This window comes from Rhincodon typus, chromosome 38 (assembly GCF_021869965.1).
Source record: "Rhincodon typus isolate 14 chromosome 38, sRhiTyp1.1, whole genome shotgun sequence".
Lineage (NCBI taxonomy): Eukaryota > Metazoa > Chordata > Chondrichthyes > Orectolobiformes > Rhincodontidae > Rhincodon > Rhincodon typus.
Window position 1 is genome coordinate 16,118,201 of NC_063369.1, and position 14,943 is coordinate 16,133,143.

The following is a 14,943-nucleotide window of genomic DNA, read 5'->3' on the forward strand; positions in this document are numbered from 1 at the left end:
GGAGACAATGTAGAGGAGGCTTTACTTTCAGTTTAAAGTAGGAGAGAACTTTACTTACAGTTTAAGAGAGTAAAAGGAGATTTACTCTGTATCCAATCCCATGCTGTATCTGACCTGTAGTTTTTGACCACTTGCTGAAGCAGAGATTGTGTAGTTTAGTAGTTATTGCTATTCAGGTATGTGGGTTTATTACCCATAGAACATGATTTCAAATTCACCCATGGTGTTAAGAGAATGAATCAATTTTAAGCAAGCTATAATTAAAAATATGGCAGTACAAAACTTGAGAATTTTTGTAAACATGTTTTTAAAAATCCAAGTGATTCTCTAATAGAGGAGGCAGTGTGCTGTGATAATATCACTGCATTTGTGGTCCAGTGACCCATGGAAATGCTGTACAGACATTGATACAAATTTCACGACTATGGCGGAATTTAAATTAAATCCGGAGCTAAGAGCTAGTCTCTGTGAAGGTGACAACTATTACCAATTGTTTTAAAAACTCATATTAATGTTCTTTAGGGAAGAAAATCTGTTTTCCTTCCCTAGTCTTGCCTACATGTGGCTCTGGACCTACAGCAATGTGATTGTCTCTTAACTGCCCTCTGAAATGGCCCAGCAAGCTATCTGCCAAAGAACAATCAAAAAGAAACCAGACCAATCATCTGGTACCAACCTAGGCAGGAGAACTGGCAATAGCAACCCCAGGTCTCTCAACTCTGCTATAGTTGGGAGAATTGACCTGTAGGCTAATCAAGCAACAACCTAATGTAATCACATTCACCGGATCGTACCTTACAGACAATGTCCCAGACACCACCATTACCATCTGAGTAGAGGCAGCAGTACAGTGGTTATACAGTCAGGACAAAGATTCGCAGGGAGTCAAACACGTTAGCTCCAGTCCTACTGACATTTCATGGCATCAGGTCAAACATGGGCAAGGAAGCCTCCTGCTGATTAGCACCCACCACCGCTGTAGCCCTGCCCTTCCCTGCCTCGGGTGATGAATCAGTTCTCCTCCATGTTTAACAATACAAGCCACCTAAAATGTACTCCAGGTGGGGAATTTCAATGTCCACCACCAAGAGTGGCTCAGCAACACCAGACTGAGTCTGCAACAGGCGATGAGGGAATCAATAAGAGGGAAAAATATACTTGACTTTGTCCAGATCAATCTGCCTGCCACATCTATCCACGACAATGCCTGTAAGAGTGACCGCCACACAGTCCTATGTAGACAAACACCGTCACATTAAGGATACCCTCTATCATGTTGTGTGGCACTGCCACCATATTAGATGTGACTTTGAATAGATCTAACAACTCAAGACTGGGCATCCACAAGGCATTGTGGGCCATCAACAACAGCAGAATTGTACTGCAGCACAATCTGCAATCTCATGGCCTGGCATATCTCCCACTCAACTATTACCATCAAACCACAGGATCAACCCTAGTTCAATGGAGAGTGCAGGGGGGCATGCCAGGAACAGCATCAGGCTACCTAAAAATGAGGTGTCAACCTGGTGAAATTACCAAACAGGGCTACTTGAATGCCGAATAACATAAACAGCAAGTCATAGACAGAGGTAAGTGATCCCAGAACCAACAGACCAGATTTAAGCTCCGCAGTCCTGCCACATCCAGTGTGAACGGCGGTGGCCAATTAAAAACTCACCAGAGGAGAAGGCTCCCCAAATATTCCCATCTTCAATGATGGAATAGCCCAGCACATCAGTGTAAAAGATAAGGCTGAAGCATTCGCAACAGTCTTCAGCCAGAAGTGCAAAGAGGATGATCCATCTCGGCCTCCTCCAGTGGTCCCCAGCGTCACAGATACCAGTCTTCAACCAAAGTAGTTCATTCCATGTGATGTCAAGAAACAGCTGAAGTCATTGGATATTGCAAGAGTTTTGAGCCCTGACAATAATCCTGAACAATACTGAAGACATGTACTCCAGAACGTGCCACACCCCAGCCAAGCTATTCCAGCACAGCTACAACATCCGGCATCTACCTGACTATGTGGTGTATTCTATCCACAAAAAACAGGAGAGCAGTGTTCACATAGCAATAACTGCTCAATGATATTCACTCCAGACCTCATTACATTCTTGCTTCAATTCAAGGGCTAAGGTGACAGTTACTGCCCTTTACATCAAGGCCACATTTGTCTGAGTATGGCATCAAGGACCCTAGCAAAACTGGAAGCAACTGGTATTAGTGGGAAAACTCTCCTCTGGTTGAAGTCATACCTGGCACCTGGGAAGATGGCTGTGGTTGTTGGATGTCAGCTCCAGGACCTCTGCAGGAGTTCCTCGGTGTAGTGTCCTCGGCTCAACAATCTTCAGCTGCTTCACCAATGACCTGGCCTCCATTGTAAGGTCAGAAGTGGGGATGTTCGCCAATGATTGCACAATGTTCAGCACCATTCCCAACTCCTCAGATGCTGAAGCAATCCACGTTCAAATGCAGCAAGATCTGAACAATATCCAGTCTTGGGCTGACAAGTGGCAAGTAACTTCTGTGCCATACTAGAGAAAGTCTAACCTTCACCCCTTGACAATCCGTGGCATCATCATCTCCACTATCAACATCCTGGGGATTCAAGTTGCCCAGAAACTGAACTGGAGTAACCATACAAATATTAAGCATAAAAATGTACAATATAGGAACAGGACTAGACTAATTGGCCCTTTGAGTCTGCTCTGCATTCAATATTATCACGACTGATCATCCAACTCAGTCATCTGTTCCTGCATTTTCCCGACATCCTTTAATCACTTTAGTCCTAAGGATTGTGGATGGTGCAGTGACTCCGTGGTTAGCACTGCTGCCTCATAGCACCGGTGACTGGGTTCAGTTCCAGCCTCGGGGTGACGGTCTGTGTGGAATTTGCACATTCTCCCCGTGTCTGTGTGGGTTTCCTCTGGGTGCTGCAGTTTCTCCCCAAAGTCCATAGACATGCAGGTTAGGGTGGATTGGCCATGCTTAAATTGCCCATAGTGTCCAGGGATGTGCAGACCAGGTAGATTAGCCATGGGAAATGTAGGGTTACGGGGATAGGGTAGGGGGTATAGAGAGTCGGTGTGGACTTGTTGGGCCGAATGACTTGTTTCCACGCTGTAGGAATTCTAACTATATTGACGTCTTTCTTGAAAATCCTCAGTGTTTTGGTCTCAACGGTTTCCTGTGGCAGAGAATTCCACAGGCTCACTGCTCTCTGGATAAAGAAATTTCTCCTCATCTCTGTCCTAAATGGCCTACCCTCTATCCTTAGACTGTGACCCTAGTTCTGGACTCCCCAGCCATTGGGAACATCCTTCTTGTATTTACTCTGCCTAGCCCTGTGAGAATGTTACAGGACACAATGAGATACCCCTTTTTCTTCTGAACTCCACTGAATATAATCCTAACTGATCCAGCCTCTGTTCATACATCAGTTCTACCATCCCAGGAGCTAGTCTGGTAAACCTTCTGTGCGCTCCTGCAATAAACTGAGCATCCTTCCTCAGATAAGGAGACCAAAACTGCACACAGCTCTAGGTGTGGTTTCACCAAGGCCCTGTACAGTTGCAACAAGACATTTTTGCTCCTGTACTTGAATCCTCTCACTACAAAGGCCAACATAGTGGGACAGCATGGTGGCTCAGTGATTGGCACTGCTGCCTCACAGTGTCAGGAACCCGGGTTCGGGTCCACCCTTGGGTGGCTATCGGTGTGGAGTTTGCACATTCTTCCCGTGTCTGCGTGGGTTTCCTGTGGGTGCTCTGGTTTCCTCCCACAGTCCAAAGATGTGCCGACTGGGTGGATTGGCCATGCTAAATTGCCCGTAGTGTTTAGCAATGTGTAGATTAGGGAGATGGGTCTGGATAGGATGCTCTGACAGTCAGTGTGGACTTGTTGGGCCGTAGGGCCTGTTTCCACACTGTAAGGAATCTATGATGATCTGTGAACATACCATTTGCCTTCTTCACTGCCTGCTGCACCTGCACGCTTTCTTTCAGCAACTGGTGTAAAAGGACACCCAGGTCTCATTGCACCTCTCCTTTTCCCAATCTATCACCATTCAGATAATAATCTGCCCTCCTGTTTTTGCAAACAAACTGGATACCTCACATTTATCCACATTGTACTTCATCTGCATATTGTATCTACAAGAACAGCTCAAAGGCTGGAGGTGAATAACTCAAATCCTGTCTCTGCAAGACCTGTCCATCATGGAGCATTGTGGATTTCAGGTCATCTTTCTCTAATGGATTTAAATTGCTAATTGCTTGTCACTATCCCTGCTGAGTGTGGGCAGAAGAAGAAATATGTCTCCTCTTTGATGGAAAGGGAGGGAGAACACAATGAGTTTCAGTGGCAGCACCATGAGCTTATATATAGAAATTAGACAGACTGTGTGAAGGATTTTTGTTCGTACAAAATGTGCACACAAAACTCTTCCAGGGCTGTACAGGGTGAATGCAGGGACAGTGATGCCTCAGGCTAAAGATGTTGTATAACAGGGCTCACAATTTCAGAATAAGGGGATTTAGGACTGAGATGAGGAGAAATTTCTTTCACTCAGATGGTGGTGAACTTTTGAAATTCTCTACCCCAGAGGGTTGCAAATGCAGAGTCACTGAGTGAGTTCAAGACAGAGATTGATAGATTTCTTAAATAATAAAATATCAAGGGATATGGCTATAGCGTAAGAAAATGACAGAGGTGGAAAATCAGCTGTGATCTGGTTGAATGGGCTTGAGGGGCCAAATGGCCTACACCTGCTTCTACTTCTGATGTCCCTGTTTGTTTTGTCCCAAATCAAGTAGATTTAGACACTGTGTGCAGTCCCCATACTGAGTGTAATGAGTTTGGGTGTTCTGAGCATTATCCTTGGGGGTGAAGGACAGGTCAAAAAAAAAGAGGAGCCAGTTTTAACAATCTAAAGGCCCTGATTCCGATTTTCATGATCCACTGGGCAGTAGACCTCCGTCCCACATACCATATCACACCATCCTGCCTCTTGGGAAGGTGCCAGGTGTGGAGGTGGTCTCCGGATAGAATCCAAGGAACCTGGAAGCTTCTTGACCCAAAGAGGCATCCAGAGATAGAAAAGGCTGCCCTTCTCCCCATCCTGTACCATTGAGGGGCCATCCAAAATGTGCTGTGCTCTTGTACCCTGAGCTTTATTTACAGCTTACCTTTTCAAGTCTACCTTCAGTTCCAAGGATACCTTCAGTCTGCCTCAACAATGCCCAGCTTGCCCCACTGGGGCTGTTGAGGCTTTCTTCATTTATTCTTTCATAAAATGTGGGTGTCACTGGCTGGGCCTGCATTTATTGCTGATCCCTAATTGGGGACTCCATAGTTAGGGGGACAGATAGGAGATTCTGTGGGAACGAGAGAGACTCACGGTTGGTGTGTTGCCTCCCAGGTGCCAGGGTCCGTGATGTCTCGGATCGTGTTTTCGGGATCCTTAAAGGGGAAGGGGAGCAGCCCCAAGTCGTGGTCCACATAGGCACCAACGACATAGGTAGGAAAATGGATGGGGACGTAAGGCAGAAATTCAAGGAGCTAGGGTGGAAGCTTAGAGCTAGAACAAACAGAGTTGTTATCTCTGGTTTGTTACCCGTGCCACATGCTAGCGAGGCGAGGAATAGGGAGAGAGAGCAGTTGAACACGTGGCTACAGGGATGGTGCAGGAGGGAGGGATTCAGATACCTGGATAATTGGGGCTCATTCTGGGGTAGGTGGGACCGCTACAAACGGGATGGTCTACACCTGAACCAGAGGTGTACCAATATCCTGGGGGGGAAATTTGCTAATGCTTTTTGGGAGGGTTTAAACTAATTCAACAGGGGGATGGGAACCTGAATTGTAGCTCCAGTGTACAGGAGGTTGACAGTAGTGAGGTCATAAATAAGGTTTCAAGGTCGCAGGAGTGTACCGGCAGGCAGGAAGGTGGTTTGAAGTGTGTCTACTTCAATGCCAAGAGCATCCGGAATAAGGTGGGTGAACTTCCAGCATGGGTTGGTACCTGGGACTTCGATGTTGTGGCCATTTCGGAGGCATGGATAGAGCAGGGACAGGAATGGTTGTTTCAGGTTCCAGGGTTTAGATGTTTCAGTAAGATCAGGGAAGGTGGTAAAAGAGGGGGAGGTGTGGCATTGTTAGTCAAGGACAGTATTACGGTGGCAGAAAGGACGTTTGATGACAACTCATCTACTGAGGTAGTATGGGCTGAGGTTAGAACCGGGAAAGGAGAGGTCACCCTGTTGGGAGTTTTCTATAGGCCTCCGAAAAGTTCCAGAGATGTAGAGGAAAAGATTGCAAAGATGATTCTGGATAGGAGCGAAAGTAACAGGGTAGTTGTTATGGGGGACTTTAACTTTCCAAATATTGACTGGAAACGCTATAGATCAAGTACTTTAGATGGGTCAGTTTTTGTCCAATGTGTGCAGGAGGGTTTCCTGACACAGTATGTAGATAGGCCAACAAGAGGCGAGGCCACATTGGATTTGGTACTGGGTAATGAACCAGGCCAGGTGTTAGATTTGGAGGTAGGTGAGCACTTTGGTGATAGTGACCACAATTCGGTTACATTTACTTTAGCGATGGAAAGGGATCAGTATATACCGCAGGGCAAGAGTTATAGCTGGGGGAAAGGCAATTATGAGGCAATGAGGCAAGATTTAGGATGCATAGGATGGAGAAGGAAACTGCAGGGGCTGGGCACAATTGAAATGTGGAGCTTGTTCAAGGAACAGCTACTGCGTGTCCTTGAGAAGTATGTACCTGTCAGGCAGGGAGGAAGTGGTCGAGCGAGGGAACCGTGGTTTACTAAAGAAGTTGAATCTCTTGTCAAGAGGAAGAAGGAGGCTTATGTAGAGATGAGGCATGAAGGCTCAGTTAGGGCGCTTGAGAGTTACAAGTTAGCCAGGAAGGACCTAAAGAGAGAGCTAAGAAGAGCCAGGAGGGGACATGAGAAGTCTTTAGCAGATAGGATCAAGGAAAACCCTAAAGCTTTCTATATGTATGTCAGGAATAAAAGAATGACTAGAGTAAGATTGGGGCCGGTCAAGTTGTGCGTGGAGTCCGAAGAGATAGGAGAGGTGCTAAATGAATATTTTTCGTCAGTATTCACACAGGAAAAAGACAATGTAGTCGAGGAGAATACTGAGATACAGTCTATTAGACTAGACGGGATTGAGGTTCATAAGGAGGAGGTGTTATCAATTCTGGAAGGTGTGAAAATAGATAAGTCCCCTGGGCCGGATGGGATTTATCCTAGGATTCTCTGGGAAGCTAGAGAGGAGATTGCAGAGCCTTTGGCTTTGATCTTTATGTCGTCGTTGTCTTCAGGAATAGTGCCAGAAGACTGGAGACTAGCAAATGTTGTCCCCTTGTTCAAGAAGGGGAGTAGAGACAACCCTGGTAATTATAGACCAGTGAGCCTTACTTCGGTTGTGGGTAAAGTGTTGGAAAGGATTATAAGAGATAGGATTTATAATCATCTAGAAAGGAATAATTTGGTTAGGGATAGTCAACACGGTTTTGTGAAGGGTAGGTCGTGCCTCACAAACCTTATTGAGTTCTTTGAGAAGGTGACCAAACAGGTGGATGAGGGTAAAGCAGTTGATGTGGTGTATATGGATTTCAGTAAAGCGTTTGATAAGGTTCCCCATGGTAGGCTATTGCAGAAAATATGGAGGCATGGGATTGAGGGTGATTTAGTGGTTTGGATCAGAAATTGGCTAGCTGTAAGAAGACAGAGGGTGGTGGTTGATGGGAAATGTTCATCCTGGAGTTCAGTTACTAGTGGTGTACCTCAAGGATCTGTTTTGGGGCCACTGCTGTTTGTCATTTTTATAAATGACCTGGATGAGGGCGTAGAAGGATGGGTTAGTAAATTTGCGGATGACACCAAAGTCGGTGGAGTTGTGGATAGTGCGGAAGGATGTTGCAGGTTACAGAGGGACATAGATAAGCTGCAGAGCTGGGCTGAGAGATGGCAAATGGAGTTTAATGCGGAAAAGTGTGAGGTGGTTCACTTTGGAAGGAGTAACAGGAATACAGAGTACTGGGCTAATGGTAAGATTCTTGGTAGTGTGGATGAGCAGAAAGATCTCGTTGTCCATGTGCATAGATCACTGAAAGTTGCCACCCAGGTTGATAGCGTTGTTAAGAAGGCGTACAGTATGTTAGGTTTTATTGGTGGAGCGATTGAGTTTCGGAGCCATGAGGTCATGTTGCAGCTGTACAAAACTCTGGTGCGGCCGCACTTGGAGTATTGCGTACAGTTCTGGTTACCGCATTATAGGAAGGATGTGGAAGCATTGGAAAGGGTGCAGAGGAGATTTACCAGGATGTTGCCTGGTATGGAGGGAAGGTTTTATGAGGAAAGGCTGAGGGTCTTGAGGCTGTTTTCGTTAGAGAGAAGAAGGTTAAGAGGTGACTTGATAGAGACATACAAGATGATCAGAGGATTAGATAGGCTGGACAGTGGGAGCCTTTTTCCTTGGATGGTGATGGCTAGCACGAGGGGACATAGCTTTAAATTGAGGGGTGATAGATATAGGACAGATGTCAGAGGTAGGTTCTTTACTCAGAGAGAAGTAAGGGCATGGAATGCCCTGCCTGCAAAAGTAGTAGACTCGGCAACTTTAAGGGCATTTAAATGGTCATTGGATAAACATATGGATGATAATGGAATAGTTTAGGTTAGATGGGCTTCAGATTGGTTTCACAGGTCGGCGCAACATCGAGGTCCGAAGGGCCTGTACTGCACTGTAATGTTCTATGTTCTGTGTTCTAATTACCCTTTAGAAGGTGGTGGTTGGCTACCTTTTTGAACAACTGCAGTCCATGTGCTGTAGGTTGACCCACAATGCTGTTAGGGAGAGAGTTCTAGGATTTTGACCCAGTGAGGCAGTGAAGGAACGGCTATATATTTCTAAGTCAGGATGGTGGGTGACTCAGAAGGGACCTTGCAGGGGGGTGGTGTTCCCATGTATCTGCTGCTCTTATCCTTCTAGATGGAAGTGGTAGTGGGTTTAGGAGGTGCTGTCAGTTGAACCTTGGTGAGTTGCTGCAGTGTATCTTGTTGATCGCAGTTCCTGTTGCTACTGAGCGTCAGTGGGGAAGACAGCACATGTTGAAGGTGGTGGATGGGGTTCTGCTGCTTCACCTGGATGGTGTCAGGCATCTTGAGTGTTATTCCAGCTCTCCAGGCAAGTGGGGAATACTTTGAGGTGGGGTTCCTGAGCTCCATTTTTAAACACCTCGCTGTCAGCACAGGTCCACTACATGGGGTGACGTAGTGGTTCAGTGGTTAGCACTGCTGACTCACACAGCACCAAGGTTTCTGTCTGTGTGGAGTTCGCACGTTCTCCCCGTGTCTGTGTGGGTTTCCCCTGTGGTCACCAGTTTCCTCCTGCAGTCCAAAAATATGCAGGTGGCTTGGCAATGGGAAGTGCAGGGTTGCAGAGATAGGGTGGTGGGAGGATCTGGGTGGAATGCTGTTCGGGTGGACCCGATGGGCTGAATGGCCTGCTTCTACGCTGTAGGGATTCTATCATGGGGCACAGCTTTTAGGCCACATCATGAACAGATGTGGACAGGGCTTTAAAATATTGCTGTCAATCAGCGTATCTGTGTTCTGACACCATAGTTGGCATAGCCTTTTGGCAGGTGCAGTGCCAGCAGGTCACTAAAACCCTCATGAAGCAGGCGGGTAACTGGGTTTACTGTCAGTAAGAAGCAGTCTTAGAGCACAATTCATGGAGCTTCTCTCTCTGGATATGAGCACCTAGCAGCCGGGGTTGGACCTGATGTTGGTCAATGCTCCAAGCAGGACTACAAGCGTTCCCTGCCATTTTGGGTGGGGGATATGGCCAAAGGCTGCCCTGCCAATCCCCACAGTCTTGGCTTTTTGGTTTGTTTTATGAAGGGCTGTGGACAATGTGCCCCCATGTTGAAACTCCCTCTCAGTCACTGCAGCCCTCTCAAGTTGGAAGGACTCTCATAGGCCTTCGAGAGCTCCCTCCCTCCCCACCTCCCTAGATTTCCAGGGAGCCAGCCTCCATGCCCATCAAGAGGGCACCTCCATACAAATCCTAAAGGTCACAGAATTGTTATGGTGCAGAAGGAGGCCATTTGGTCTATCATGCCTGATCTGGTTCTTGTGCTGAAAGCTTGACTCCATCCCCACTGGATGGTGTGGGGAGGGATTGTGGGTTCATGATCCGCAATCTGTGTCATCTCCTGCTTCCTGTACCACCACCATGACGCCATCCCCTCCCCTGTCTTCTCAGAGGGTATAACCAGCCTCATTGAGTTTGGACATTCTGAATCCCATTCTGTGAAGGTGGTGCATTAAATTTAGACAGCCTTACCCCCAGGATATTGAGTTCTGAATAGTCCTATTCCCTAAAGTAATTATTGTTTGGGTTTGACCCTTTGTAGTCAGTGTTTCACCTTTTGATACTCTTAATCCACTTTTGTCAAGGCAAAGATTTGCTTCTATTCTGGGTCCAGTCTGTATAGCCTAATATTAAAGGCTGTCGAGTTGAAAAAATCCCGATGAAAGTATTTTCAGGAGCATGCTAAATCTGAGCAGGGTATAGAGAAGCCTCTCATGTATCATATACCAACCTCCGCTCGCTGGTGGTCCAGTCAGGCAATGTTCCATTTGTCACTAATGTTCCTATCTCTTTGATCAGAGCGCCTGCCTGTGTTTCCTTTTGTATTGTTTATAAAGCAGAATTCTACATTTTAATGCATTTCACATGAAGAAAATACATTTGGAATTGTGACAGATGTAACAAAAACGTCAAGTACATCACAGCTTATTGGGATAACACCAATAATCAATAGCTCCAGTACCTATGCTGCAGAACGGTTTGAAGTTCAATATTGCAAAATCATATGCAAAATTATTCATTATCATATGCCCATATGTACTATTGTTTATTATTGTCTTTTCTTTGTAGTCATACGATTGAAACTGTTAAATTACTGTACGTTATTGTATATTCATGAGTCGTGATTGCAGAGTAGAACAATCCATCTGTTTGCACACAAATGTTCTCTGCAGTGTTGCAAGTTACCACAGTACAATGCATCATGATTGTGTGGAGCAATACAGATTGTGTTACCGTGCTGTCTCTGTTTTATATGCCTGTGCTTTCAAGTTCTGTGCAGTGTAATTAGTCGTGTGCCCTTCCATCATTGTAAAAGAACACAGGCCAACATAACTGTCTGCCTAATCTCAAGGCAATTCAGAGTAACCAGGCAACCAGTTAGGGACCTGAGAGGCATCAGAAAAATCCACATGGATAACTCTTCTTTCCCTCTCCCAATGGACCGTCAACTCCGTCACATGCCACACATCCCTCTCCATCGCCTTTTAGATTGTGCATTCCTGTTCCACTTAAGCTCTTCACTCCTTTCTGCTTAGATGCCCTCACATTCTTCTGCTCTCATTCCTGTTGACCTTTCCACTCCGTCTCCTGCTGCCCTGTAGTGCTATTAGTCTCTCCTCACCATCACCATTTACGTTCCCCACTCTGTCTCAATTTAGACAATCCTCCGTGTCGCCTACTATACTCACAACCCTCTCTCCTGCTAAGACTACCATTTTCATTGTTTTTCAGGCTTCCCACCCTGGCACTTGTTAAACCATTGTCTTCATCACTGACTAAATACTTCATTAACTATTAGACCTTCCAAACCCTTTACTATCCCCCTCAACTCACCAATGAGACTCTCCTGCAGTTGCTCATTCAATTCCTTCTATTAGCCTCTCCTCTCCATTAATTTTCAAATTGTCATCTCGTTATCCTCACTTCTCCACTGTCTAGTGTGTTAGACATTCCATTTGGCCATCCTTTGCCTCTCCATCTCTTGTAAAGCTCTCCATTTGCATTACTTGTAAAGTGGCTCATGATGCTGGGATGAACCCCCATTCCAGTATTGGATGCTTAGACGTCATGTGGTCTTTATGGTAACACTGCTGAGCCTTCGTCTGAACGCATTCAGTTTGAAATACTTTTCTGTTGAGTCAGTTATCTGTGATGGTAGCCAGGTCTAAAAAAAGAAATTATTTTGAATCAACCTATTCAGACACATGTCTAGGGAGTGCAGTTGAGACCTGAACCTGGCCCTTCTGGCCGTGAGGGACACTACCACTGCACCACAAGATCTTTATGTTGACAGCAAGCCAGCCAGTAAAATAATCAATTTGATAAAAGAGTGAAATAGTTACAGAGGCACAGAAAAGCAAGATCCCAAGTAAGACCATGAACTTTATTAACTTTTTTGGAGTGACAATAAAAACAGGTCAGAGTGCGGAAATGGTGGATGGGATGATCCTAGATGTCTCTGAAGAAAGACAACAGGGAATTAAAAAGAGCAGCAATATTGATTTTTTTAAAATGTCGTACAGGATGTGACGTCAAAGCATGTTCCACCATTATATCAAAGAGAATCAGCTCCTTAACTGGTTAGCCAACAGTTGGCATAGTATTTAACACTCTCTCCCCTTCTCCTCCACCCCTCATTTTAACTGGTTGTTAAGTGACCGTCGGGCCTAGATTCTCAGTTGCTCCCGAATTCCAAAATAAAAGCTTGACCAGAGTTGGTGCAGAGTGTAAAGTGAGATGCAGTCCTCTGCCCACATACGTGAATACTGGGTCAGCACTTGTGTAACCTCGATTAATGGATCCTTTTCTCAAAGTAGGTAATGGCTCAGGCCCCATTTTCAGGTGATTCCGGTTGTTTCATCTGTTCTCATTTTAATCAATCTTGTCATCATTTTTCCAAGGGATTGTGAAATGTGACTTGTCAAGTCTGTGGAGGTTCCAGGTTTCTAACTAACCTTTCTCTCTTAACGTGAAACTGTGTAATGATCTGCTAGCTGCTAATATTAGCTCTGCTCCAGATTGCTGTTGAATAGATGAAGGATATACAACGGGAACAAAACCATTTCATTATTCTGTGACAGGTTTGTTGACTCATCAGCTTTAAAAAAAAAGAAAAATTATTCCACTAGTTGCAGTGCTCGAAAATATGTTAATCTATTTTCTCTTTTTTCTTACACTTTTTCACTCTCTCTCTCTTCCGATGCTTAAATAGAAGTGGAACAAAAAGGTAAAGCTATAACATACACAGTTCCAACCCCGACACTTTGTTTTTTGTACCTATATAATTGTTTACTCCCTTTATCCCCTTTTCTCTGGTCTGCTGGCCCTAAGCAGGGCACATGTGTAGCCAAAAATTAATTCAGTCTCGATCTCTACATGTAACTAGCAGTCATTAACCTGTATCACAAACCTAACATGGGGACATCAGTAAGTGTTTTATATGAAAATAAAAGCTGCTCGGGATGTGTTGTTTTACCTCCTTAGGGATATTCCTCACCCATGGGTGCCTCAATTTGTCCATGCATCTGATTTTATCCAGAAACCTTCTTCGTGTTTCCCATAGCAACTGGGTTTCCTGGGCTACCTCACTTGCTGTTCCTCTTCCTCCTCTGCTCTTCCTTTCCACACCTGTAAGCTTTGTTTAACTATGATTTGGTTTCGGTGGCGCAGTGACTCGACCAGACGCCAGATTGAAATTTATTTATTTTCTGCTTAATTTAAGACGCAATTTGCTTTTTCTTTCTTAAAAAAAAGAAAATGGTCACACGCTTTTAAAGATAAACAGAGAGACAAAATGCAAAACGAGACAATGTGGTGACTGTGCAGCCGTAATGTGATTCAGTCATGATGTGATATTCTGACCACGTTTGATCTGAGGTAGGGTTTCTTCGCAAAGGGTTCATCAAAATCGGGATTGGAGGGGGTATTACGATGGGCTGAATTACGAAGTAAGAACCTGAGGGATGTGCAGGGCTGATAATGTGCCTCCCAGCTACTCAGAGCAGTGTTTTCCATGGGTTTCGATCTGCATCTTACTTTACACTCTGGGCCTGTTGGAGCTCCTGAGGGAAACAGGTGGGAGTGTATATTGTTCTCAGTCAGAGGCTTCAGGCAGACACGAGGTGGGGGGCTGGGGAAGGGGAAGGGGAAGGAGGTTGGGGTGGGGAATGGGTTGCTGCTTAGGTCCATCATGTTTTGTTTTGGGCTCGAGGTAAAGCATGACAACCTTGGGTTGCCACCCTCCTGAATTGTCCTGGAGTCTCCAGCGCCAGGAAATGAATCTCTGTCATGTTATTGCCAGCAAACTCCAGAAGGTAAATCATTGGGGCATTTAAGATTGGTGTAGCCTCGGAACTCTTTTAGAAGACTTTTGTTCATTAAGAGTAAATGGGGAAATATGTGTCTTTTGGAAATAGGGAAGAGAAGCTCTTTGACAGTCAAGAATTGTCCAGTCAAACAACAAAGAGCCTGCTTGCTGTCCGATTGACCCTGTGTAGTCAGGTAGACAGTAAAAGTTAATTTCCTGCATTCAGCAAGCAGCTGATGAGTGTGATACTAACCAATAGCTGGATAAAACCAGGGCATTACTTCTTGTTTAAAACCAATCATGCCATTGTTTCACTTAGTTGGACTACCCTTGCTTTCAGCATGTTGCCCTGAGATACTTATGATCCAAATGTATTCCCCTCAGATGCCTGTTCTCTGAATGTGTTCCCATGGGTTACTTGTGCTCCAAGTATGTCGCCCTGGGATAGTCATATCTGTGTGGTCCCCTGGGAAACTTTTGCTTCAGATGTGTTCCATTTGGTCACTGATGTTCTTAGTGTGTTCTCCTGGAGTACTCCATGGGTATCCCAGGGAAACATATTCAGAGCACAAATATCCCAGGGGAACACACTTGGAGCATGAATATCTTTCAGAAACACACTCGAAGCATGAGCTTCCTGCAAGAACACACTCTGAGGACGAGTATCTCATAGGGACACACTTAGAACATGAGTATTCGAGGGAAACATGCTCAGAGGAAGAT

General features: G+C 45.3%; 1 protein-coding gene across 1 annotated transcript in view; it reads left to right on the forward strand.

Moving 5' to 3' along the window:
* Positions 1-14,943, forward strand: part of LOC109919125 (adhesion G protein-coupled receptor L1-like) — a 337,549-nt gene that overhangs the window by 189,137 nt on the left and 133,469 nt on the right. Inside the window, exon 4 of the mRNA XM_048617997.1 lies at positions 13,126-13,140. Coding sequence (XP_048473954.1) covers positions 13,126-13,140 — 15 coding nt within the window. The remainder of the gene's footprint in view (positions 1-13,125; positions 13,141-14,943) is intronic.